The following is a 27,900-nucleotide window of genomic DNA, read 5'->3' as shown; positions in this document are numbered from 1 at the left end:
TCTATGGCCTTAGCGCCATATTTATCCCCCTATGCCAAAATCAGGCACAGGAGGGAGGAGGGGTCAAAAAATGGTGCAAAGCTTCCTTTGCACTGTTTTGTAACGCCTGGGTCAGGGCAGGCGTTAGGGGACCTGTGGGCCTATTTCCATGGTGAAACACCACGAAATAAGCCTCCCCAGGCCCCAGGGACACCCCCACCCACACCAGAGGGACAGCAGAGGATGGGGGACCCCATCCCATGTAAGTACAGGTAAGTATTTTATTTTTCTAAGGGCCATTGGGAGCCCTGAAATGGGCCCCCTATTTGAAACTGGGTGCAATGGCCATGCCCAGGGGACCCTGGTCCACTGTGCTGGCCATTGGGGTGGTGGGCATGACTCCTGTCTTTTGTAAGACAGGAGTCATGTGGTATGGATGGTTTTGTGTCAGAAAATGATTCTAGGCAGGTTAGAGTAATTTTTATTTCTTTTACTCTAATCTGCCTAACGTCATTTTTTGGTGCAAAACCCCCTTCTTCCATACCGCCAGCCCCACCCGACTAACGTCATTTTGTTTTATGCCAGCCCACCCCTTGCACCGGCTTGCACCATTCCATAAATATGGTGCCCAGAAATGGTGCAAGCTGATGCTAAACCTTTTGGTGCAAACTGCCTTAGTGCAGTTTTGCATCAAAAAGTATAAATCAGGGCCTCAGTTCCCAGTTCTGTAGGCAGATGAAGCGGAGGTCTTTGATATCCCTGAGACATCCAACAGTAGGCAAGCTCTACTCCAAGACGTGGGAGAAACTTGACAAGCAGGATACACAGCAAAGTCCAGTCTTTGCCCTGTTTAAGGCAGAAGCAGCAACTGCAGGCCAACCTAGCAAAGCAGACACAGCAACGGGGCAGTACTTCTCCTCCGGCTCTTCAGCTCTTCTCCTTGGCGGAGGTTCCTCTTGATCCAGAAGTGTTCTAAAAGTCTAGGGTTTGGGGTCCACAAGATATACCACTTTCAGCCTTTGAGTAGGCAAACTTCAAAGGAACGTCTCTGTTGTTCACAAGATCCTGGCTAGCCCAGGTCTGGCCCCAGACACACACCAGGGGGGTCGGAGACTGCATTGTGTGTGGGCAGCCACCGCCCTTTCAGGTGTAAGCTTCAGCGACCTCCCTCCTCACCCTAGCCCAGGAGACTCAGGCTATGCAGGCTACAACCCAGCTCCCTTTGTGTCACTGTCTAGAGGGAATTCACAACAGCCCAACTGTCAGTCTGACCCAGATAAGGAATACACAAACAGGCAGAGTCACAGAATGGTTTAAGCAAGAAAATGCCTACTTTCTAAAAGTGGCATTTTCAAACTGACAATGTAAAGCCCAACTTTAGCAAAAGGTGTATTTTTAAATTGTGAGTTCAGAGATCCCAAACTTCTTATTTCCATCTGTTCCCAAAGGGAAACTACACATCAAATATATTTGAAGGCTGCCCCCATGTTAACCTGTGAGAGAGATGCCTTGCAACAGTGAAAAACGAATTTGGCAGTATTTCACCTTCACGACATGTAACATACATCAGTACATGTCCCACCTGTAACATACACTCCACCCTGCCCATGGGGTTACCTAGGGCCTACCTTAGGGGTGCCTTACATGTACAAAAAGGGAAGGTTTGGGCCTGGCAAGTGGGTACACTTGCCAAGTCGAATTGGCAGTGAATACTGCACTCACAGGCACAGCAGTGCCAGGTCTGAGCCATGGTTACAGGGCTACTAATGTGGGTGGCACAACCAGTGCTGCAGGCCCACTAGTAGCATTTGATGTACAGGCCATGGGTGCCTCTGGTGCACTTTACTAAGGACTTTCTAGTGAATCAAATATGCCAATCATGGATAAGCCAATCACCAATACCGTTTGTACAGGGATCACTTGCACTTTAGCCCTGATCTGCTGTGGTAAAGTTTGCAGAGACAATAAACCAGCAAAAACAAATCAGAAAAAATAGGAGGGAGAAGGCGAAAGGTTTGGGGCTAACCCTGCAAAAAGGGCCATTTCTAACAATAGGTATTAACTTTAGCACATAGCACTTTGGTTTGCACTCAGCACTTAGGACTTTGGAATAGGAAGAACTGGGCAGAACGTAAGAGAAGGCTCAGGAAATGATAAATATATCTGCAGAGACAGCAATAGTGAAATATCTCCACTTGGGAGTAATTACAGAGTGGGAGAAGTGGGAGAAGGACATCAAACGGTTACGTTGGGAGTCCTCCGGGTAGCCATGCGTTATATAAATGCACATAACATAACATAATGATAGTAATGCGTATTGTGCCGCTACGCAAGATTGCCCCATGGTGGTGTTATTGTGTCTGTTTTATCATATGATGTTATGCACTTTGGCAGTAATAAACGTAAGATGTTATGTCTGCTTTAAATGTGCTCCTATGCCATTAAGAACTGCGCCCACTGGGGCTAAACAGAGTTCTCAGTACGTTTCATTGTGCTTAAGTTTATCATATAAAATTGTGCAATATTGGCAGTAATGACGCGCCTTCTGAAATGCACTTTGAACTTACGCTTCTGTGATCTAAGCCCGCTGCACTTCACTGGAGGTCTCTCATAGTTTTACAAATAATCCATTTGTCTCCGTTCGGTGAGTGCATTAATACGTGTGAACTGGATGTTCTCCTGGTGAATGCAGAAGGTGCCTAATGCGGCCTCTCTCATGTCCGTCATGATGTAGTTTGTGTGCACTTTAGAAGGTTGTTGACAGGATGCGCCCCTGTTTGTGAGCCTGGCTGAGGGACCCTCAGGGACCCTGAGTGCCGAGCCCAGCCGTCCCACCTGTTAGTGGTTGTAACATGGCAGGATTCTCCTCCATATATTTAACGTGTCCATCTCTACGGGGAGATTCCTCTGCCTGGAAACCTGCTCAGGTGATCCCTATCCAAAGAGATTCCAACAGTCCCCCCTTGGACCTCTCCAGCTATCAGCCCATCTCTCGCTTCCCTTACTGGGCAAGTTGATGGAAGGTCAAATAAATACCCAACCTATCGATTACCTTGAAGCCAACAAACTGTTGAATCTGCCTCCATCGGGTTTCAGACCCATGCATAGTGCTGCGACCACTCTTATAGCGGTTACTGACCATGTACGATGCGCCCGGGACAAGAATATTCCTGCATTGCTTGTTTTGTTGGATTTATCTCCAGCATTCAACACAGTATCTCACCCTAGGATGCTGCATGAGATATATGCAATGCATTAGCATGGTTCTGATTTTTTTATCCAACCGTACCCAGACCATCAATCTAGGGGCCTATAAATTGGCTCCTTGAAACTTGACGAGGGTGCCCAGTGCTCATGTCTCAGCCCTACACTTTTTAACATGTATGTGCCCCTTACCAAAGTTATTAACCTCTTCGCTGCCGGGCCTTTTCCCCCTCCTGTGCCAAGCCTTTTTTTTGGCTATTTGGGGCAGTTCGCACTTAGACCCTCATAACTTTTTGTTCACATAAGCTACCCACGCCAAATTTGCGTCCTTTTTTTCCAACATCCTAGGGATTCTAGAGGTACCCAGACTTTGTGGGTTCCCCAGAAGGAGGCCAGGAAATTAGCCAAAATACAGTGAAAATTTCGTTTTTTTTCAAAAAAATTTGAAAAAGGGGCTGCAGAAGAAGACTTGTGTTTTTTCCCCTGAAAATGGCATCAACAAAGGGTTTGCGGTGCTAAAATCACCAGCTTCCCAGCTTTCAGGAACAGGCAGACTTGAATCAGAAAACCCAATTTTTCAACACAATTTTGGCATTTTACTGGGACATACCCCATTTTTACGATTTTTTGTGCTTGCATGAAACCAATGCTGGATCCCAGAAACCTAAACATTTCTGAAAAGTAGACAAAATTCTGAATTCAGCAAGGGGTCATTGTGTAGATCCTACAAGGGTTTCCTACAGAAAATAACAACTGAAAAAGAAAAATATTGAAATTGAGGTGAAAAAAAACAGCAATTTTTCTCCACGTTTTACTCTGTAACTTTTTCCTGCAATGTCTGATTTTTGAAAGCAATATACCGTTACGTCTGCTGGACTCTTCTGGTTGCGGGGATATATATGGCTTGTAGGTTCATCAAGAACCCTAGGTACCCAGAGCCAATAAATGAGCTGCACCCTGCAGTGCGTTTTCATTCTAGACCCGGTATACAGCAATTCATTTGCTGAAATGTAAAGAGTGAAAAATAGCTATCAAGAAAACCTTTGTATTTCCAAAATGGGCACAAGATAAGGTGTTGAGGAGCAGTGGTTATTTGCACATCTCTGAGTTCCGGGGTGCCCATACTAGCTTGTGAATTACAGGGCATTTCTCAAATAGACGTCTTTTTTACACACTCTCTTATATTTGGAAGGAAAAAATGTAGAGAAAGACAAGGGGCAATAACACTTATTTTGCTATTCTATATTCCCCCAAGTCTCCCGATAAAAATGGTACCTCACTTGTGTGGGTAGGCCTAGTTCCCGCGACAGGAAACGCAACATGGACACATCACATTTTTTGACAGAAAACAGAGGTGTTTTTTGCAAAGTGCCTACCTGTAGATTTTGGCCTCTAGCTCATCCGGCACCTAGGGAAACCTACCAAACCTGTGCATTTTTTTAAACTAGAGACCTAGGGGAATCCAAGATGGGGTGACTTGTGGGGCTCTGACCAGGTTCTGTTACCCAGAATCCTTTGCAAACCTCAAAATTTGGCTAAAAAAACCACATTTTCCTCACATTTTGATGACAGAAAGTTCTGGAATCTGAGAGGAGCCACAAATTTCCTTCCATCCAGCGTCTCCCGGTAAAAATGATACCTCACTTGTGTGGGTGGGCCAGGTGCCTGCAACAGAATAAGGCCCAAAACTTGTAGAGATAGAGGGGATAGCACAGCGAGTTGATAAGGACATTTTCTTCTTTTATACATCTTTAGGCTGACTCTGCTTTGGGGACCCACACAGGTGAGGTGTAATTTTACTTGGGAGACTGAGGGGAACGCTGGGGAGTAGGAATTTTGTGTAGGAGCGGTGATCGTACAAACGAAAGTCAGGAAAATATGCTTTTTTAAGGAAATTTTGAGGTTTGCAGAGGAGTCTGGGTAAGAAAATGTTAGGGGATCCACGCAAGCCACACCTCCCTGGACTCCTTGGGGTGTCTAGTTTTAAAAAATGGTTGGGTGTGGTAGGTTTCCCTAGATGAAGGCCGCACTCAGGACCAAAAACATAGGTGCCCCCTCCCCCCCAAACACAGGTAGTTTTGTAATATATCATTTTGATGTGTCCACATACGTCTGTGATGTGCCAAACACTAAAATTGTGAAAAGAAACGCACTTAGGTTATGTGAAAAAGACCCCTCACCCACCAACCAAGTTGGTGGCATGCTTCATCCTCGGGGTCCCACCTGAGACACCTAGCGTGTCACAGGTGTGCTGCAACGCCTGATTACAGCGGAGCAGGTTTTGTCATTTTTACCACACATACTGGTTGGATTTGGCACGAGGGTGAGTGATGGTTCAGTAGATAAAATTTTATTAACAAGAGATTTCACAAAAGTGAAATGCACTGGTAATAACTGAAAGGTCAAAAAACTGAACCAATGACTCACAGCTCGTGAGCTGTAAAGCCACGGCAAGGCACCAACCGTTTTACAGTCCATTCACACACCTTTCATACATGACACGCACAAGACCATTCACACCGCCAGCCACAGGCCCAGCACATTACAACACTCACACCGACAGACAGCGCCACTCAAGGGCCCATCACTTACATACGCCCACATGCCTGATACAGCAATCACACCAGCTGATGGGAGTGTGTGGACTGGTGTTTGGCTGGCAGTGTGTTGCTGTAGCCAGCAACAAGTCAATATGTACACTATGGGGGTCATTCCTACCCTGGCGGTCCGAGACCGCCAGGGTAGGGGACGGAGGAAGCACCGCCAACAGGCTGGCGGTGCTTCTGGGGCTATTCTGACGCAGCGGTAAAGCCGCGGTCAGAAAAGGGAAGCCGGCGGTTTCCCGCCGGCTTCCCGCTGCCCCTGTGAATCCTCCACGGCGGCGCTGCAAGCAGCGCCGCCATGGGGATTCCGACCCCCTTACCGCCAGGACCTGGCTGGCGGGAACGGGTGTAGTGGGGCCCCTACAGTGCCCATGCCACTGGCATGGGCACTGCAGGGGCCCCCTAACAGGGCCCCACATTGATTTTCAGTGTCTCCTTGGCAGACACTGAAAATCGCGACGGGTGCAACTGCACCCGTCGCACACCAGCAACTCCACCGGCTCCATTCGGAGCCGGCTTCCTCGTTGCTGGTGCTTTCCCGCTGGGCGGGCGGGCGGCCTTTTGGCGGTCGCCCGCCAGCCCAGCGGGAAAGACAGAATGACCGCCGCGCTCTTTTGACCGCGGTACAGTCTTTTGACCGCGGTACGGTCTTCTGGCGGTTCCCGCCAGGCGGGCGGCGACCGCCGCCCGTCAAAGTAGGAATGACCGCCTATGTACACTGTCAGCCAAGCCCCACTCCACACACAATGGCATCGCTTTTTTTTTTTTTTTTTAAACAAAGAAACCCCTAACTAATTAGAAATAATTACAAAACTACAAACACAAAAGCTCTAAGTTCATGACAGAAATGCTAACCATGAAACTGAACACATGAAAATACAAAACCGACATGAGTTTACACTCATGGTTGTTCCCAGTAATTCTTCTGGGTGTGGTAATTCTTAAAACAACCACCCACACACAGCCCAGGCTTTGAAGGACAATCTGGGCAGTACATTCGAGTCTCCCTCCGGATACCTCTTCGAAAACACACTCTACATATCTTAGCTGGAAAGTCTTTTTTGGGTGTGGGAGGAATGTGCTCAGCAAAGTGGCGATCTTTCAGTCTAGCCACATCCTCCACCACTGCTTCTCTAGGAACTCTGGCCTGTTCCACCACAATAATGCTCTCTATCACTGACTTCTGAAATTTCACACATGTCATCTTTGACTCTGGAGACCTATCCTTAAACACAATAAAAGCCTTTAAAGTTGCTAAGTGGAAGGGGTGAATTGCTAACTTCTTATACCAAACGTAAGACTTACGAATAGCAGTATAAGGTTCCAACCTCTGATCAACTCTATCTACACCTCCCATGTGCTTATTATAATCTAAAATGCACACAGGTTTGCGCACTTCAGCAACCTGGCCCCAAACAGTCACGGGGGAAGTACTCTCATCATGGATGGTACTAAGCATGTACACATCCCTCCTGTCTGAAAACTTCAAAGCTAGCAGCTCATCATTCCGCAAGGCATTGCACTGCCCCCTCTCAAGTTTTTTACAGACAAGCTGCCTTGGATAGCCTTTCCCGTTACAACGAATTGTGCCACAAGCAACAGTGTCCACTCTAAACAATTCCTTGAACAACTGCACTCCAGTGTAGAAGTTATCTACATACAAATGGTGACCTTTGTTGAACAGTCGTCTACCAAGTTCCCACACAATTTTCTCAGTAACTCCAAAAGTGGGAGGACAACCAGGGGGGTCAATACTGGAATCCCTACCAGTGTAGACACGGAAATTATACACATCCTGTACTACTTTCAAACAGCATACGCAATTTAATTCCATATCGTGCCCTCTTGCTAGGAATGTACTGCCTAAAAACCAAATGACCCTTGAAGAGGACCAAAGACTCGTCCACAGCTATTTCTTTGCCTGGAACATAGACCTCTGAAAACCGATCTACAAAATGATCAAGGACAGGCCTAATCTTAAAAAGACGGTCAGAATCAGGGTGATCTCGTGGCAAGGCTAATGCATTGTCAATAAAATGCACCATCCTAAGAAGAAGCAAATACCGATTACGACTCATTGTTGCAGGAAATATAGCTGTTGCCATCAAGGGACTAGTAGACCAATAAGAAGCCAGTGACGGCTTCCTTATTAACCCCCTCAAAAGAGTCAAACCTAAAAACCTTTTCATCTCCTCCAAATTTGTGGGAATCCACTGGGCAGCTCTAGAGTGTGGCCTAAGTCTAGCAGTGTTGTCCCTCAAATACTGCTCCGCATACAAATTAGTCTGCTCAACAATCAAAACAAATCAAATCATTAGCATTTATAAAGCGCGCTACTCACCCGTGCGGGTCTCAAGGCGCTAGGGACAAAGGGGGTGGTTATCGCTGCTTGAACAGCCAGGTCTTTAGGAGTCTCCGGAAAGCGGAGTGGTCCTGGGTGGTCCTGAGGCTGGTGGGGAGGGAGTTCCAGGTCTTGGCCGCCAGGAAGGAGAAAGATCTCCCACCCGCCGTGGAGCGTCGGATGCGAGGGACGGCGGCGAGTGCGAGGCCAGAGGAGCGGAGGGGGCGGGTGGGGACGTAGAAGTTGAGGCGTCTGTTGAGGTATTCCGGTCCCTTGTCGTGGAGGGCTTTGTGTGCGTGGGTGAGAAGTCGGAAGGTGATCCTTTTGCTGACTGGGAGCCAATGCAGGTGTCTCAGGTGTGCGGAGATGTGGCTGTTGCGGGATACGTCGAGGATGAGGCGGGCTGAGGCGTTTTGAATGCGTTGCAGGCGATTTTGGAGTTTGGCGGTGGTCCCAGCGTAGAGGGTGTTGCCGTAGTCCAGGCGGCTCGTGACGAGGGCGTGGGTCACGGTTTTTCTGGTGTCGGCGGGGATCCAGCGGAAGATCTTGCGGAGCATGCGGAGGGTGAGGAAGCAGGCGGAGGACACGGCGTTGACTTGCTTGGTCATGGTGAGAAGGGGGTCCAAGATGAAGCCGAGGTTGCGGGCGTGGTCTGCGGGGGTCGGTGCGGTGCCGAGGGCCGTGGGCCACCAGGAGTCGTCCCAGGCGGACGGGGTGTTGCCGAGGATGAGGACTTCAGTTTTTTCAGAGTTCAGCTTTAGGCGGCTGAGCCTCATCCAATCTGCGACGTCCTTCATACCCTCTTGTAGGTTGGTCTTGGCGCTGGCGGGGTCCATGGTGAGGGAGAGTATAAGTTGGGTGTCGTCGGCGTAGGAGGTGATGATGATGTCGTGCTTGCGTACGATGTTAGCGAGGGGGCTCATGTAGACATTGAAGAGTGTCGGGCTGAGTGATGAGCCTTGAGGTACGCCGCAGATGATCTCAGTGGGTTCTGAGCGAAACGGAGGGAGGTAGACTCTTTGGGAGCGGTTTACGAGGAAGGAGGCGATCCAGTCCAGGGCCTGGTCTTGGATCCCGGTGGAGCGGAGGCGGGTGATTAGGGTGCGGTGACAGACGGTGTCAAAGGCAGCCGAGAGGTCGAGAAGAATGAGGGCGACTGTTTCACCGTTGTCCATCAGGGTTCTGATGTCGTCTGTGACTGAGATGAGGGCGGTTTCAGTGCTGTGGTTGGTTCGGAATCCGGTCTGTGAGGGGTCGAGCAGGTTGTTGTCTTCCAGGAAGGTGGTCAGCTGTTTGTTGACGGTCTTCTCTATTACTTTGGCTGGGAAAGGCAGAAGGGAGATGGGGCGGAAGTTTTTCAGGTCGCTCGGGTCAGCCGTAGGTTTCTTTAGTAGGGCGTTGACTTCGGCGTGTTTCCAGCATTCGGGGAAGGTAGCAGAAGAAAAAGAAGAGTTGATGACGGTCTGGAGGTGCGGGGCGATGATGTTGTCGGCTTTGTTAAAGATGAAGTGCGGGCAGGGGTCCGAAGGGGCGCCGGAGTGGATAGAGTTCATGATGGATTTGGTTTCTTCCGTGCTGATGTGGGTCCAGTTGTTTTGGGTGATGGTCTGGGATGTGGGTTCGGTTGTGATAGGTTGGGTCTGGTGTCCGAAGCTGTCGTGGAGGTCGCTGATCTTGCGATGGAAGAAAGTGGCGAGGGATTCGCATAGATCCTGTGAGGGCGTGACGGCGTTGGCGCTGGGGTTGGAGAACTCCTTGACGATGCTGAAGAGTTCTCTGCTGTTGTGGCTGTTTTTGTCCAGTCTGTCGGTGAAAAAATTCCTTTTGGCAGTGCGGATCAGGTGGTGGTGTTTGCGGGTAGCGTTCTTGAGGGCGGTCATGTTGTCAGCGGTGCGGTCCTTGCGCCAGGCTTTCTCAAGTGCGCGACAAGTTTTCTTTGATTCTTTGAGGGTGTCAGAGAACCAGAGGGGTTTCTTGGTGTTGTTCTGTCGCTGCGAGCGTTTGAGGGGAGCAAGGTTGTCTGCGCAGTTGGAGATCCAGTTTGTGAGGTTGAGGGCTGCGACGTTGGGGTCGGTGGTGAGGGTGGGTTGGTTGGCGGCGAGTGCGGCGAAGAGTTGCTCTTCAGGGATCTTGTTCCACTGTCGGCGAGGGATGGGTTGAGTGCGGAGGTGGCGGGTCTCGCGTCAGAATGTGAAGTGGACGCAGCTGTGGTCGGTCCAATGAAGGGCGGAGGCGTGGCTGAAGAAGACGTGTTTGCTGGCGGAGAAGATAGGGTCGAGTGTGTGTCCGGCGATGTGGGTGGCAGTGTTCACCAGTTGTTTGAGGCCGAGGTTGGCGAGGTTGTCGAGCAGGGTGGTGGTGTTGGGGTCGTTGTTTTGTTCCAGATGGAAGTTGAGGTCGCCTAGGAGGATGTAGTCCGGTGAGGCGAGGGCGTGCGGGGAGATGAAGTCGGCGATGGTGTCGCTGAAAGGGGCGCGAGGTCCGGGAGGACGGTAGACGAGGGATCCTCTGAGGGTGGTCCTCGGGTCGGTGCGAATCTGAAAATGCAGGTGTTCAGCGGCAAGACGGGAGTCTTCAGTGGAGGTGGTGACGCTGATGGAGTCTTTGAAGACGATGGCGATACCTCCTCCTACTTGGTTGGTGCGGTCTTTCCTGGAGATCTTGTAGCCTTCGGGGATGGCGGTGGCGATGTCTGGAGCAGAGGAGGCGTTCATCCAGGTCTCCGTGATGAAGGCGACGTCCGGTGCTGTGGAGTCTAGGAGGTCCCAGAGTTCAACGGCGTGTTTGTGAACGGAGCGAGCGTTGACTAGGATGCACTTGAGGTGGTTGATGGCGCGTGGGCTTGTGGTCGTAGTTGTTGCGTGGTGGAAGATGCGTTTGCAGGAGTTGCAGGCGAAGGGTCCATGGGTGCGTTTGGGGTGAGCTTGGAAGCAGGTGTTGGAGCGTCCTGGGTTGAGGGCATGGAGGGTGGTGGGGTCATAGCGGATCATCGGGGCTTGGGAGCGCTGGGGACCAGGGGTCATGGCGCTGGGCGCGGGCCAGGCGCGGATGGGCTCAGACGGGCTTGCCTCTGGCGCGCCAGCGGCGCACCCGCTGCACGCGCCCGCTGCGCAGTCGCACAGCGGCCGCCATATGAGGTAGGAGGGGGGGGAGGGGTCAGCTGGGGGCGAATGGGAGCTGGGGGGCGGGGGCGTGCAGGAGGTCGCGGCGGGAAAGCGCGAGGGGGGGGGGACAGGTAGAGTGAGAAAAGCTCGGGGAGGGGGGTTTAAGGGTGGAGGGGGGAGAGTGTTAGGAGGATTAGGAGATTAGGGAGAAAGATAGGTGTAGAGTTGTGAAGATAGGGGAGGGGGGGTTGTAGAGGTGGGTGAGGGTGAGAGGTAGAGTGAGGGGATAGGAAGATAGGTAATAGAGGGGGTGGCGGGAGGGGGGGAGAGATAGAGAAATAGGTAGAGAGAAAAGGTAGATAGAGAAATCGATAGATAGGGAAAAAGATAGAGAGATAGGAAGATAGGAGGAGGTGGAGAGTGAGGGAGTTGGATAGTGGGATAGAGAGATGGAGAGATAGGTAGATAGGAGGAGTGAGGGAGGTAGAAAGTGAACGGGTTAGATAGGAGAGGTAGAGAGGGGGATGCGAGTGGGGGGGGGAAAAGGCAGGAGCAGGAGGGCAGGCGCGGGGAGAAGAGGACGGAGGAGGCAGAAGAGCCGAAGGCAGAAGACAAGAAGACAAGAAGAAAAGAAGAACAGAAGAAAAGAAGAACAGAAGAGCAGAAGAGCAGAAGGACTGAAGACCGGAAGAGCAGAAGACCGGAAGAGCAGAAGACACACAGAAGAACACAGAAGAACACAGAAGAACAGAGAGGAGTACAGAAGAACAATCTCTTCCCAAAACACATCATCCCTGAATAACTCAAAGAAATTGACAGGCAAACGTTCTCAGTATTGTCTCTACACCCCGGGAGACCAGTAAAGGCAGCCAACTCTGGCTGCTCCATGTTTGGGGCAACCCAGACATCAGGTCTTATAACGAGAAACCTTTCAGCCCCAGGTTGCTGCACTAATGGCACATCAGTGTCCTCCTCTGAAACAGGCCCTTCATCTGCACTGAGTGTGGCTTCCTCATCAGAAGATTCCTCTGCGGCAGAAACTTCACTGCCAGAATCCCTCACTTCCTCCTCTGCCTCAGATGCAGAGTCCGTCTCATAATCATGATCAGACAATGACTCAAAAAGCATACCATCCACCTGCTGAGCGGTCATCCTGCGGCTAGCCATGATGTTTCCTACTAAAATTAACTGGACAAATGCACCACCAACAACCAGCACTGTGTAAGATAAGTAATAAAGTGTAGCTTTATTAGTAAGAGTTATAAACTCAAAAACTATACCGCTCACTTGTCAGAAAAAGCTTGAATGACCAGCAACTACTCTGCACAGACACAGCTATCACCAATGATATCCCACTAAAAAGAAAGAAAGAAAAGCAAGTTAGAAATAAGACAACACAAATATCATTGTGCACAAATCTAAGGACAATTTCACACAAACCTGCATTTAGTACACCACCTACAAACATGTCATTCATGCATGGCAACAATACTCCTTTGGAGTAAATTGTTTTTACTTACCTAAAACATGCAACTATGCAAACCGCAGGTCAACCACTGCCAAAACCACAAGAAGCCACAGCAAAGAAAGCAAATGCTTTGAACTAGAACAAAAAGGAGGAAAATATTTATCACAAATGCAAATACTTCGTCAGTTGACAAACATCCCACCATCAACCATTTAGAAATTGGTGCCTAAGTGGATTCTGCCATAGGGGCAGATGGGCTTACTACAAAATAGGCCTATCTGCCCCAAGGAGGGCAGAAAATACCTTTTGTAGTGTGTCCCCAAGGGCCCACCCCCAAACAAAAAACAAACCACACACACACACTATCCCTGGTGCCTAAGTGGCTTCTGCCCCCCTTGGGGGCAGATGGGCCTAAAAGAAATAGGCCCATTTGCCCCCAAGGGGGGCAGAAATGGCCAACAGTTCAATGCCCCCCTTGGGGGGGGGGTGCCCCTTGCCCAAGTGGACGCCCCCACATAAATAAACATATTTTTTTTTTAAACTGGCGTTCTAGTGGTTTCTGCCCCCATCAGCCTAAAAATAATAGGCTGATCTGTCCCCAAGGGGGGCAGAAATGGCCTTGGTACATGTGCCCCCAAAGGGGGGGCGACCCTTGCCCAAGGGGCGGCCCCCCCACTAACACACACACACACACACACACACACTTGGGGGCAGATGACCCTTAAAATAATAGGCTGATCTGTCCCCAAGGGGGGCAGAAATGGCCATGGTACACATGCCCCCAAAGGGGGGGCGTCCCTTGCCCAAGGGGTTGCCCCCCCCTCCGCTAACAAACACACACACACACTATCCCTGGTGTCTAAGTGGCTCCTGCCCCCCTTGGGGGCAGATCAGCCTCAAAATAATAGGCCGATCTGCCCTGAAGGGGGGCAGAAATGGCCACAAGAAACATGCCCCCAAATGGGAGCGACCCTTGCCCAGGGGGCCGCTCCCCAACGCAAAACATTTCAAAGTAAATTTAAAAAAAAATCCCTGGTGTCAGGTGGATTCTGCCCCCCTTGGGGGCAGATCGGCCTAAAAATAATAGGCCGATCTGCCCCCAAGGGGGGCAGAAATGGCCACAAGAAACATGCCCCCGAAAGGGAGCGACCCTTGCCCAAGGGGCCGCTCCCAAATACAAACGTTTTCAAAATAGTTAAAAAAAAAAAATCCCTGGTGTCAGGTGGATTCTCATCTGCCCCCAAGGGGGGCAGAAATGGCCACAATAAACATGCCCCCGAAAGGGAGCGACCCTTGCCCAAGGGGCCGCTCCCAAATACAAACGTTTTCAAAATAGTTAAAAAAAGACAAAACCCTGGTGTCTAGTGGATTCTGCCCCCCCTTGCGGGCAGATCGGCCAAAAAATAATAGGCCAAAATGGCCAACATAAACATGCCCCCAAAAGGGAGCAACCCTTGCCCAAGGGGCTGCTCCCACACACAAACAATGCAAACAAAATAAAAAATAAAAAAATCCCTGGCGTCTAGTGGGCATTCCTGCTGCCCGATCGCAGTGCGATCGGGCAACAGGAATGCTCAAAGAGACACCGGGGGAAAGGAAAAGCCTTTCCTTTCCCCCGGTGCCTCTTTGGCCCAAAACCCCCACCCACTGGAGGAGAAACTTACCTGTTTCTCCGTGATCGCACTGGAAGCAAATGGCTTCCAGTGCGACCGGCAGTGGGTAATGAGGTCAGCGTGCGATCGCGTGCTGACCTCTTTACGGGGGGGGTGGGGGTCAGGGGTGTGGGGGTGGAAGGGGAAGGTTACGTCCTAGGCACAGGAGCACTGTGCCGCAGTACGTAACCGTTACGTCCGCGGCACAGAAGGGGTTAAAACCTTTGGCTTTAAACCATTGTCATATGCCGATGACACGCAGCCTATGATCTCTTTTGACAAAGATTTAAATAATGTTGAAACTTGTTTCTCTGGAGGTTTCTCAGGAGGCATGTCTGCTATTGCAGCTTGGATGACAGATAACTATTTCCGGCTGAACGCCAATAAAATAGAAATGATGCTGTTTGGCAAGACACAACAACTTTGGACTCCTGATTAGTGTCCCTCTGACATGGGCCCTGCTCCAAATCCCAAATTAGTCATAAAAGACCTTGACGTTTGCCTGGATAATTGGTCACTATGAAAGAACAAGTCGCAACCACTATCTGCACTTGGTTTCATATGCTTTATCCAAGCAATAATATCAGCAGCCTGGACCATTGCAATGCATTATTGGCTGCTCCCAATGAGACAGTCTTGAATAAACTGCAAGTTATTAAAACTACTGCAGATCATCTTATCAGCAAGCTTCCTGCCAGGACGGCTTCTTCTCCCCTTTTGCGTTTCCTCCATTGGTTGCCAATCCATAAGAGTTGTCTTTAAAGTATGTTGTCTGACACACAAGTCCTCGAATGGAAAAGGCCTGACCTATTTATCCACTAAGCAAGTTCAGTATATTCCAGGTAGCTCCTCAAGCCTTGCTTATAGTTCCACGTATTAGGAAGGCCAGATCCGGAGAAAGATCCTTTTCATAGCTAGCCCCTCTGTTTTGGACTAAGCTTCCACTTCAGGTTCAGCAAAACACGGACAATCTTAAATTTAGGAAACTTCTCAAAACAGCGCTGTGTGTGGCCCACTGGTGCCCTGTTCTGTCTGTGATCGGTAGGGCGCTAAGATACTCATCCCGGGGTGATTCGAGAGTAAAACAAGTTAAATTAAGATAACACGCCATTCCTGCCTATTCCTCTGCACTGATACCCTTTGGCAGAGTTTGTCCCTTGGTGCATTGCATGCAGGATTGCATCTGTGCAGGAAGGGGCACCGTCCTCCACAAAAAACAATGCTGAGAGGCATATTCCTCTTTTTATGTGCGCTGCAGAATGCAGCACACAATGAAAGAGGAAAATACGAGGAGAAGTAAAGATACTTCTCCTTGTTACGCCTCCTTTACGTCTCCCTGGAGAAGGTGTATCACTTTGGTGCATTCGCAGGTCTACCAGTTCTAGTAAATCTAACATGGAATTTGTGTGGGAACGCACAGGCAAAATTCATGGAACACCGTCCCAGGGCAGAGTAAAGTAACGCAGCAATTTGCGTTGTGTTGCTTTACTTCAGATTTATGGAGCCACGCAAAGTGGCCTTGTGTGGCTTTATAAATCCCATGTAAGGTTTGCATTGCGCATGTACCACGTTGTGTGGTGCATATGAAGACAAACCAAGTCATAGCCATGCCCCTCAGTGCTGGTAACAGGGCAATGGCTGTACTAATGCCTATAACTCAGACCTTATCTAACACATTAAAAGAAAAGATGCAAAATATTAGTAAATCTGGGCTTTATTCTTCAGTAACATTACACAGTTCCTCACTGCTGGATACAAGAGCCCAGATTTACTTAGATTTGCATCAGGGTTGCGTTGCCTTTTCAGCACAGCCCAGACACGTGTTCCTTAACTCAAGCTGTGCTCTGCCTCGGGTTACCTGGTGTCCAGGATCCGTTGCATGGACAGAGCAAGGGTGTCCTCATGCACACATGTATTTATTAAAGTCAGTAAATGTGGGTTTGCGCCTACCCGAGGCTGACGTAACAAGGAGAAATACCTTTATTTCTCCTCCTTCCTCTGCAATCTGCATCACACATGCAGAGAATAATACGCCTCTAAGAATAGCTTTTGTGCAGGAAGGTTTCATTTCCTGCACAAAACCTATCCTGACCACAACGGAGCCGGCCGTGCATCATAGTGTGAGGGTGCCTATGTCGGCGCAAGGCAGCTGGAGTACACCATATCTTAGTAGATATTACAAGTTCCTCCTCTCTGCGTTTCACACAGGGTTGGTGAGGTTGCTAACAGTAGCCCTAACAGTTTTAGGCAGATGTTAGTTATGTTGTGTTTATCTGCCCTCTACACTAGTCTGAGTCCCCATCTACCCATGGGTGGAAGGCTCTATCCAAGGCTGTATGCACCACCAGCTCCTGCACCCGGGAAAGACATTTTCACACGGGGACATGGGCGGCTGAACATTTTAGGGTCCCATCACGCACCAATTCTACCCAGATCCACACCTTCGACCACTGTGGTCCTGCACGTTAATATTCCCACCTCCTCCGCCTGTTTCAGTAAAACTCACAGGGATTGGTTATTTTGGCAGTAGGAATGGACACCCCCTCAGTGTGGTGGCATCTACCCCCAGACCTGACATCCCAACATGGCATGGTGGACCTGCTCTCCACCGACTGTTAACTGCGCCAGAGGCAGGTCAGGGGGAGAGATGGCGCAGCAAAGTTAAATGAGGCCCTGGTGCTCTCTGGCAAGTTTGGGGTGATGGTACATGGTGTGACCTCAGCTGCGTCTCTCTCTGGGGTGACGCTGGCTCTCATGCCAACATCCAAGAGCTGTATCAGCAACTTAACTTCCTAGAATGGAGTGGAGGTCCAGGAGGGAACTTCAGTTCAAGTGAGAATCAAATCCAAGGGTGGCAGCTCATATTTACTGCCCATAAATGATGGGGCAGAATAAGAGGAGGTGGAACCTAATGGACAGTGACTTTGGATGCTATAACTAATGGCTGCATTTTGAATTTCCCACCAATGCATAGGGAACAATCTAATCTCTCTTTCATCGTATACGGACTTGTAGATAGACTCAAGCAAGTGTCCAGCTGTCCCCCACAGCAGAAGAATCAAAGCCTGAACCCTGGGATGAGACATCAGCCGTTGACTTTGTCGCTGGGCCTCAGCGAAGGAGAAGCTGCAAGGATGGAATAAGGCGAGGAAAAGAAAAGGAGAGGGGGTGAGTTTAGGACTGACTTCATCAGGGATCAGCAGAACTGATGAGGAAGGAAGAGAGGGTGAAAGGAGGAGAAACTTAGGGTTCATCTGACAAAACTAAGGAGCTCATTTACGAGGAAATTACGCAGCGAGGCGCTGCAAGCTCGCATGCTGCACCGTGCTGCTGTATTGCGATGGTGCAAGCAGGCGTTGGATTTACAGAAATACGACGCATCCCTGTACTTCCCTCTATGCTGGTGCACAAACTGCTGCCTAGCGCCAATGCAGTCACCCTTGCACCATGGTGCAAGCGAGCCTGCGGTGCAGGGATGATTGTTTATGTGCAGAAAGGGACATGTTCCTGCACATAAACAATCATTAATGGTGTTTTCCTCCTTCTATGTGTACTGCAAAATGCAGCACACATGGGAAGAGGAAAAAAACTGGAGAAATAATGTTATTTCCCTCCAATGTGCCACTTTAACACCACATCTGACGTATTCCAGCCCTGTAAATATGGGAATGCGTCAGATTCCATCCGTTTCCATCGCTGTTGCGTGGGCACACCCACAGCAGCACCCATGGAACACCCTTTTTACGCAGAGTTTAATGCGTGAATAGGGTCCATATTTACAAGGCTATTAAAAACCACGCAAGGTGGCCTTGCATGGCCTTGTAAGTATGGGCTGGCACACTGCGCCACCAGGCATCAAACAAAATGATGCTCCGGAGCCGCAGTGTGCCGCTAGGGCCTTTTAATGAGACCCTAAGTACCTCTGATGAGAATTAAAGAGAATAAAGATAATGAAAACACAGCTCATTGACTGGAGTGGAGTGGAGAAGTGTGGCTCAATGGTTAGAGCGGCAGACCCTGAAGCAGAGATCTGGCTCAAGACCAGGGTTCAAGTCCCGCTTCGGCAGGTCTTGGGCTCAATTCCCCTTGACCAGATAATTCTCGCCTCGGTGCCTAATCTAATTCATGGGTCCCACTCTGCAACTCTGGGCAATAGCTTGCTTAATCTCCACAACGGCCCCAACAGCGCTTGGATGCCTGGCTTCACCCTCAGGAGTTGGCACCTCATAGGGAAAAAGCCAGGAGGGGTTCCAAAGCGGTATGAGTACAGCGCCTTGAGACCCTAACGGGTGAGTAGTGCGCTATACAAGTGCTAATTTACATTTACATTGACTCAGCAGTAATTATTGGGTTCTCAAGTAATGACTCAAAGATAACAGAAAGTAAATAAAAAGAACATGAAAATAACACATGACCTGGGCACAAGGAGGCATGTTTACGAACCCCTTTGCGTCACTTTTGCACCACGCAACATGGTGCAAGAGCGACGCAACTGAAAAATTAGATTTATGAAGCCATGGAAGGCCACCCTGCGTGGCCCTGAGGAGTTGCGTAAGTCTCGAGTAATGTAATGCAACATAAATCAGTGTGTTGCATTACTCTGCCCCAAGGCAGCGTTCCATTGGTGTTGGGTGGGTCCCACTCAATATCCATGGATTTTAATACATTCCTAGAATTACCAGAAGTGGGAGACCTGGGAATGCGCCAAAAACCTACCCCTCACCAGGTGAGGCGTAGTGAAGAGAAATATCTTTATTTCTTCTCAGTACTTGTTTTTTCTATGTGTGCTGCAGAATGCAGCACACATAGAAAGAGGAAAACACCTCCATGGATTGTTTCTGTGCAGGAAGGTTTCCCTTCCTGCACAAAAACAATCATCCTCACAACGCAGACTCCCTTGCACCGTCATGCAAGGCTGCCTCCATTGGCGCTACGTTGCTGAAATGGCGCCAGCGCAGGGGGAAGGGACAGGAATGAGCTGTATTGTTTAGGACTCTTCTTAAGGTTAAATCGAACTTCACTGTTTATAGCTCGTATGGTTTTGATGAGCGCAGCGCGAATGTAACAGATGGGTATTAAAAGGTTGTTGAGGCGACCTGAAGCTCTTTGCTCAGATTTATAAAAATAAATCACAGTAAAATGTCACGAGATAAGAATCGCACAAACTTCAGCTGTGTATGCTATAGATGACCTTGTTCTAAACAACTTCAGGGTAAAGATACAAACAATGAACAGGACAGCATCACTAGGGGGGCAAACTGTGCTCCAGGTCTGTCCTGGACCTTGGGTCCCAGTGACAGAGTCACTCCTGGTGGCCTCTGGACCTCTGCTACACTGGTCCATCAGCTCTTTTACATTCACAACAATACACATTTCATTCTAGAGAAAAAAAGACACAACTGTTGGGATTGTATCTATCTGTATTACTGAACAAGAATAAATAACCATATAACATACACGAGAAGCTTAAAACCACTCACTCAACCCCACAATAAGCAACCACCTAAGAGACAAAACCATCAGAAATGGAGAAGGAGGTGCCGGGGACGTAACAAACATCACAAAAGTTAATCCTTTCCCACATCAGTCAGTGATCAGTCGCGGCGCTAGCGGACTGGGTGATGTGGCCCCCACTCAAGCCTTCCACTCTTGGGGGTTTCCAAGCAGCCTGTGATTTACTCCTGCTAGGCCAGGCGTGAACGATGAGGTTGGCGTTGGATCCCTCACATTAAGGCTTGGTGCTCAACTGCACCCAGGATCACCTCAACTGCGGCCCAAGTGTCCGAGCTTCCAATGAGCTCAGATGGGACCCTCGCCACCTCCTGCTCATCTGTGAATTAAACAAGAAAGAAAGATAAATGCCACAGCATGACCCTGGTTTATGGTTCAAGGCACAAGTACAACATCCACTGATAGAGCAGATCTTGGTGCTAGACTAAGCAGAATTCATGGGATTAGAGGGATAGATTAAATGAAGAGGGATTAGAGGGATGGATTAAATGAAGTGGGATTAGAGGGACAGATTAAATGAAGGGAGATTAGTATAGAGACAGAATAAATTAAATCAGATTAGTATAGGGATAGATAAAATCAAGTGGGATTACAGGGATGGGTTAAATGAAGTAGGATTAGAACAGGGATAGATTAAATGAAGTGAGATTAGTACAGAGATGGATTAAATGAAGTGAGATTAGAACAGGGAGAGATTAAATGATGTGGGATTAGTACAGGGATAGATTAAATGAAGGGGGATTAGTAGGGTGATACAATAAATGAAATTGGATTAGCACAGGGATAGATTAAAAGGAATGGGATTACTACAGGGACAGGTTAAGTGAAGTGGGATTAGTAAAGGGATTGATTAAATGAAGTGAGATAATAGGGATATAATAAATGAAGTGAGAGTGTAGGGATATATTAAATGAAGTGGGATTCGGGGAAAAGATTAAATGAAGTGAGATTAGAGGGATAGATTAAATGAGGGAATTACTACAGGGATATATTAAATGAAGTAGGATTAGCTCAGGGATAGATTAAATGTAGTGGGATTAGTACAGGGATAGATTAAATGAAGTGGGATTGGTGCAGGAATAGATTAAATGTAATGGGATTAATACTGGGATAGATTAAAAGAAGTGGGATTAGCACAGGGATAGATTAACTGAAGTGGGATTAGCAAATGGATAGATTAAAAGAAGTGGTATTAGCGCAGGGATGGATTAAATGAAGTTGTCGCGCTGCGTGCTGCGTCGCGAGCCGAACATTCGGCTCGGGCCGCACAACGCGTCTGCAGGATGCGGCGCGCCCCCAGTCTATTGTGTGCTTTGCGAGGCCCCAGATTGGGCATGGGGCCTCGCTCTGTTTCTGTGCACCGTGTTTTTCGGGCATCCTGAGTCCTCTTACCTGTTCTTTTCTTCTTTTTCTGGGACATCTGGTTGTACCTTCCTTTATGTTTTTTTCCCCTTCCCATGTTACCTTTTTCTTCCCAGCATTCCTTGTTCCCTATTCTCTATGGTTCCTAGTCTATTCTGTTCTATGTACTTTTCCCTATCTAAGATGGTGTCCTTTCACTTCCTGTTGGTCGTTTCCTGTTTAGTGGTATTTAAGGGATGTGTTTCTTTCTTTCCTTGCGCTGCAACACTTTCTGTTTGGATGGTGTCTTCGCTCCTGTTTCTTAGCCTTTCTGTGCTATATCTTGTCTATTCCGTGTATTACCTATATTTTTGCCTCTGTTGATTCCTGTTCTTTTGTTCCTGTTTCAGAAATCTATCTGTTTGGTGTTTTTTTCCCCTTTTCAGGTTTTTTTTTCCCTCTGGCGCTATTTCTGAAGGGCACGGTCTGTTCTTGGCGTTTCCATTGCCTACAGCACCGTGGCTACCAGAAAGAGTCGCCCCTTTCTGGGCCAGAGCCGAACATTCAAGACCCATGCCACTCGATCTGCGGATTCCAGGCGTAAGCAGCACGTGAGTCGTGACAGATTGCAGCGCCAAAGTCTCCCCACGTCCTCTAACACCATGGATGATACAGTGGCAGCTGCTGCAGATCCTGATCAATCTCTTCTGACAACTATTCGGCAACAGGCTCAGGAACTGCAACAACTACGCAATGAGAATGCTGCGTTACGACAGGCTCTGGCTTTCCGCAGTGGCGATGTTCCGACTATCTCCGTCTCTACTCCTCGTTTCTCTGGTGAACCAACTAAACTGCGTGAATTCCTTGATGCATTAACGGTGTATTTCGCCTTCCGACCTACCCAATTCTCCCATGACAGGACAAAGGTGGGATATCTTATCAGTGCGTTATCCGGTCCTGCCTTGGCCTGGGCAACCCCGATAGTATCATCCAACGACCCGGTATTGTCGGACTATTCCGCCTTCGTGAATCGATTCAAACAAAGGTTTAGTCGTCCAGGATTGGAGGCCTCTGCGGAAGAAGCCTTATGTGACATCCAACAAGGCTCACAAGATGTCCTTCAATATATTACGCGCTTTCGTCAGCTAGCAGCAGAGACCACCTGGGTGGAACGTACTCTGGTGACTTTGTTTCGCAGAGGACTTAAAGAAGAAATAAAAGATGAGTTAGTACACTCCACCAGAGTTGAAGATCTTCGTGGTCTGATGGATCAAGCACTTTCCATCGAATACCGTCTCCAAGAACGACGATTGGAGAAGAGAAAGAGTAGAGGATCTTCTCAGCCAAGCACTTCACGGGTTTATCTGCATCGTTCTGAGGAACCTCGCCCTCCTGCTAGAGACATAGAGGGAGAACCTATGCAAGTGGATACCACTCGAGGCCCGCTTTCCGTTAGCGAGTGGTAAGACAGACGTAAGAAAGGATTGTGCCTGTACTGTGGTGCTGCTGGCCACATACTTCGTACCTGCCCTGTACGTCCTCAAAGGCCATCGGGAAACGCCACTTCCCGTCCTCTGTAAGAAGGGAGGGGACGGGATCATCAGCTATACCTTCCATCAGTTCATTTAAGGACAATGCCACGTCCTTGTTCATGTTACAGCTACCTGACGGCCGTCAAGAAAGAACAATGGCTTTACTAGATTGTGTAGCTAGTGGTATTTACATGGATAAGACTTGGGCCACTACTCAACAAATTCCAACACAACCCAAAGAACTTCCAGAACAAGTGCACTCAGTGGATGGATCCTTAATATCCTCTGGTCCAGTCGATACTACTACCCTGACATTAAGTTTACAGTTTGGTAACCATCAAGAACACATCTCCTTTGATCTCATATCATCCCCCAACCATACCATCATTCTAGGAATTCTGTGGTTCATCAGACATAATCCGTATGTGAATTGGGAAACCCAGACTATTTCCTTGTCTTCACAGTTTTGTCATGAGAACTGTTTTGCTTCCGACAAATATTGGTCACCTAAAAGATTGACACCTACTGAAAGTACTACCGGATATTCCATCAATACTGTCCAAGGAGTCCCTGAACACTATTTAGAATTTCAAGATGTGTTCCAAAAACCATCCAGACCTGTGTTACCTCCACATCGAGATAATGATTGTGCTATTCCCTTGGAACCTGGAACTGTCGTTCCCTTTGGCAGGATGTATTCCCTCACGGAACCCGAAAAGGAAGTTCTAAAGGAGTACCTGGAAGAAAACCTACAGAGTAGTCTTATTGTTCCATCGTCTTCTCCGGCAGGGGCTCCTCTCTTTTTTGTACCCAAAAAGACAAAAGATCTTCGTCCTTGCTTGGATTTTCGAGGCCTGAATAAGATAACTATAAAGGACCGTTATCCTTTGCCCCTCATCAAAGATATTCTAGAGGCAGTCAGAGGGGCTCAACGTTTTACCAAACTGGATCTACGGGGAGCCTACCACCTTTTACGTATTAAAGAAGGAGACGAGTGGAAAACAGCTTTCAGGACCCCATTTGGTCACTTTGAGTACAATGTTATGCCTTTTGGTCTCACTAATGCCCCCGCAATTTTACAAAGATTTATGGACTCTGTGTTTTCTGATCTTTTGAACCAAACGGTGGTAATCTACTTAGACGATATTCTTATTTATTCTAGACGTCCTGAACTGCATTCTTCTCACGTGAAACAAGTCCTTCAAAGACTCCGGGAACATCAACTATCTTGTAAACCAGAAAAGTGTGAGTTTGACAAGACGGAAGTCAAATATCTGGGTTACCATTTAAGTCCCACCGGCATAGCTATGGACCAAGAAAAAGTACAAGCCATCCTAGATTGGCCTTCTCCTTCCTCTATTAAGGAAAAACAATGTTTTCTAGGATTAGCAAATTTTTATCTGCAGTTTATCTTAGACTTTGCAAAACAAGCCAGCCACATAACTCACACTCTAAAGAAGGAAAATTTAACAAAAGGTTTTGTCTGGACTAAGGCGGCTGAAACAGCTTTTCAAGGTTTAAAGAAGGCTTTCACTCAAGCTCCCATCTTGAGACACCCAGATACCAACAAACAATTTATTGTAGTTACCGATGCTTCCGAAAAAGCCATCGGAGCTGTCTTACTCCAACAACAAGAAGATGATGGTCTTGAACATCGTGTTTTCTATTTGTCCCATGTACTCTCTACATCGGAACAACATTACTCAGTACTAGAAAGGGAGTTATTAGCTCTGAAAACAGCCTGCCTAGAATGGAGACAGTTTCTTATGGGCTCCAAGGAGCCTTTTGAGGTGAGAACAGACCATCGTAATCTACAATGTTTACGTAATTTTGTATGCCAGAATAGCCGCCAGGCTCGTTGGGCCTTTTTCTTCAGTCAGTATGATTTTTACATCACTTATATTCCTGGATCCCAAAACATTCTGGCTGATGCTCCGTCTCGCCGTTATCCAGATTGTACTCCTACCCCATCTCAGTAACTACTTGAGCCTAGTAAGATTATTGGAGTAGCTCAGTCTTTCCTGGATGAGGTACAACTGCAATACTCCAGCCTGTCTGACCACGAAGTAGAGAAATTAAACCCCCTTATACATAAAAGGCAAGGATATTATTATTATCAGAACCTGTTGTTCCACCCTACTAATAGAGTTAGAGAAGAGGCATTACAAATGTGCCATGATTCGCCGGTTGCTGGTCATAAAGGCATCAAGGCCACACAAGAACTTCTCTCGCGATCTTTCTGGTGGCCTACCTGGAAGTCGGATGTTGAAAGATACGTTCAGGCTTGTCCCATATGTGCTCAAGTAAAGATTCCCCGTACCAGACCTGCAGGATTACTACAACCATTGCCTGTTCCACCAGCTCCCTGGCACACCATTTCTACTGATTTCATGTGTTCGCTCCCTCCATCAGCAGGAAACCGGGTTATCATGGTCACTGTTGATTCCTTTACTAAGATGGCTCACTTCACTGCCCTCAAAAAGTTACCTACGTCCCAAGAACTAAGCCAGATATTTATCTACCATATTTTCCGTCTCCATGGACTTCCACATACCATTGTATCTGACAGAGGTCGCAGTACATTTCCCGGTTTTGGAAATATTTTTGTAGGACACTAAGGGCCAGATGTAGGAAAGCATTTGCGAGTCGCAAATGGCAAAAATTGCCGTTTGCAACTTGCAAATCGCATTTTCCTATTCAGAAATGCATATTGCGAGTCGGGACCAACTCGCAAAATGCATTTCAGAATCGCAAATAGGAAGGGGTGTTCCCTTCCTATTTGCGATTCAGAGTGGTATGCAATACCATTTGCGACCGCATATGCGGTCGCAAATGGTGTTGCAGTTACCATCCACTTGAAGTGGATGGTAACCCACTCGCAAATTGGACCCCAAACTATTTTTTAAGGAAAACGGGGTACACTTAAAAAAAAAAAAACAGCTTTATTTAAAAGCAGTCACGAACATGGAGGTCTGCTGTGTGAGATCTTATACAGGAATGTACCACTGCACCAATAGGAATGTGTGAGATCTTGTGCAGGAATGTACTACTGCACCAGTGAGAATGTGTGAGATCTTATACAGGAATGTACTACTGCACCAATAGGAATGTGTGAGATCTTATACAGGAATGTACTACTGCACCAATAGGAATGTGTGAGATCTTGTGCAGGAATGTACTACTGCACCAGTGAGAATGTGTGAGATCTTATACAGGAATGTACTACTGCACCAATAGGAATGTGTGAGATCGTGTGCAGGAGTGTACTACTGCACCAATAGGAATGTGTGAGATCTTATACAGGAATGTACTACTGCACCAATAGGAATGTGTGAGATCTCGTACAGGAATGTACTAATGCACCAACAGGAATGTTGAAATCTCATACAGGAATATACTACTGCACCAATAGGAATGTGTGAGATCTTGTGCAGGAATGTAATGCTGCATCACTAGGACTATTGAGATCCTCTGCAGGAATGTACTACTGCACCAATTGGAATGTGTGAGATCTTATGAAGGAATGCACTACAGCACCAATAGGAATATGTGAGATCTTATACAGGAATGTACTAATGAACCAATAGGAATGTGTGAGATCTCATACAGAAATGTACCACTGCATCAATAGGAATGTGTGAGATCTTATACAGTAATGTATAGTTGCATCAATTGGAATGTGTGAGATCTTGCACAGGAATATACTGAACCAATAGGAATGGGTGAGATATCCTACAGGAATGTATCACTGTATCACTGTATCACCAGTAATGTGTGATATCTCACCAGGGAAGCTTGACATCTCGTACACGAGGTAAAGGACGAAGTGAAGTGTCAGAACAGGGGATGGGCCTGAGGAGAGCCAGAGTAAACACTGGGGGTGAAGGGCTTGTCAGGACAGAGGATGGGGCTGAGGAGAGCCAGGGTAAACACCGGTGTTGAAGGGCTTGTCAGGACAGAGGATGGGGCTGAGGAGAGCCAGGGTAAACACTGGGGGGTGAGGGGCTTGTCAGGACATGAGATGGGGCTGAGGAGAGCCAGGGTAAACCCTGGGGGTGAAGAGCTTGTCAGGACAGGGGATGGGGGTGAGGAGAGCCAGGGTAAACACTGGGGGATGGGAGGCTTGTCAGGACAGGGGATGGGGCTGAGGAGAGCCAGGGTAAACACTGGGGGGTGAAGGACTTGTCAGGACAGAAGACAGAGCTGGGGAGAGCCAGGGTAAACACTGTGGAGTAAGGGCCTTGTCAGGACAGAGGTTGGGGTGGAGGAGAGCCAGGGTAAACACCAGGGATGAAGGGCTTGTCGGGACAGAGGGTGGGGCTTAGGAGAGCCAGGGTAAACACTGGGGATGAAGGGCTTGTCAGGACAGAGGATGGGGCTGAGGAGACCCAGGGTAAACACAAGGGGGCTGAGGAGAGCGAGGGTAAACACTGGGGGGCTGAGGGGCTTGTCAGGACAGGAGATGGGGCTGAGGAGAACCAGTGTAAACACTGGGGGTGAGGGCCTTGTCAGGACATGTCATGGGGCTGAGGAAAGCCAGGGTAAACACTGGGGGTGTAGGGCTTGTCAGGACAGAGGATGGGGCTGAGGAGAGCCAGGATAAACACTGGGGGTGAAGGGCGTGTCAGGACATGGGATTGGGCTGAGGAAAGCCAGGGTAAACACTGGGGGTGAAGGGCTTGTCAGGATAGGGGATGGGGCTGAGGAGAGCCAGGGTAAGCACTGGGGAGAGAGGGGCTTGTCAGGACAGGGGATGAGGCTAAGGAGAGCCAGGGTAAACACTGGGGGTGAAAGACTTGCGAGGACAGGGGATGGGGCAGAGGACAGCCAGGGTACGCACTGGGGGGTGAGGGGCTTGTCAGGACATAGGACAGAGCTGAGGAGAGCCAGGGTAAACACTGGGGGTGAGGGCCTTGTCAGGACATGGGATGGGGCTGAGGAGAGCCAGGGTAGACACTGGGGTGAAGCGCTTGTCAAGAAATGTGATGGGGCTGAGGAGAGCCAGGGTAAACACTGGGGGTGAGGGCTTGTCATGACAGAGGATGGGGCTGAGGAGAGCCACGGTAAACACTGGGGCTGAAGGGCTTGTGAGAACAGTGGATGGGGTTGAGGAGAACCAGGGCAAACACTGGGGATGAAAGACTTGCCAGGACAGGGGATGGGGC

General features: G+C 48.6%; 1 protein-coding gene across 1 annotated transcript in view; it reads right to left on the bottom strand.

The window, feature by feature from the left end:
* The window catches only part of LOC138291575 (uncharacterized), a 649,831-nt gene that overhangs the window by 260,409 nt on the left and 361,522 nt on the right, over positions 1-27,900 (bottom strand). The window contains exon 14 of the mRNA XM_069230320.1: positions 12,519-12,586. Coding sequence (XP_069086421.1) covers positions 12,519-12,586 — 68 coding nt within the window. The remainder of the gene's footprint in view (positions 1-12,518; positions 12,587-27,900) is intronic.

This window comes from Pleurodeles waltl, chromosome 1_1 (genome assembly GCF_031143425.1).
Source record: "Pleurodeles waltl isolate 20211129_DDA chromosome 1_1, aPleWal1.hap1.20221129, whole genome shotgun sequence".
NCBI classification, from domain to species: Eukaryota; Metazoa; Chordata; class Amphibia; order Caudata; family Salamandridae; genus Pleurodeles; species Pleurodeles waltl.
Note: the sequence above shows the minus strand (reverse complement) of the source record. Positions and strands in the feature narration are given on the sequence as shown.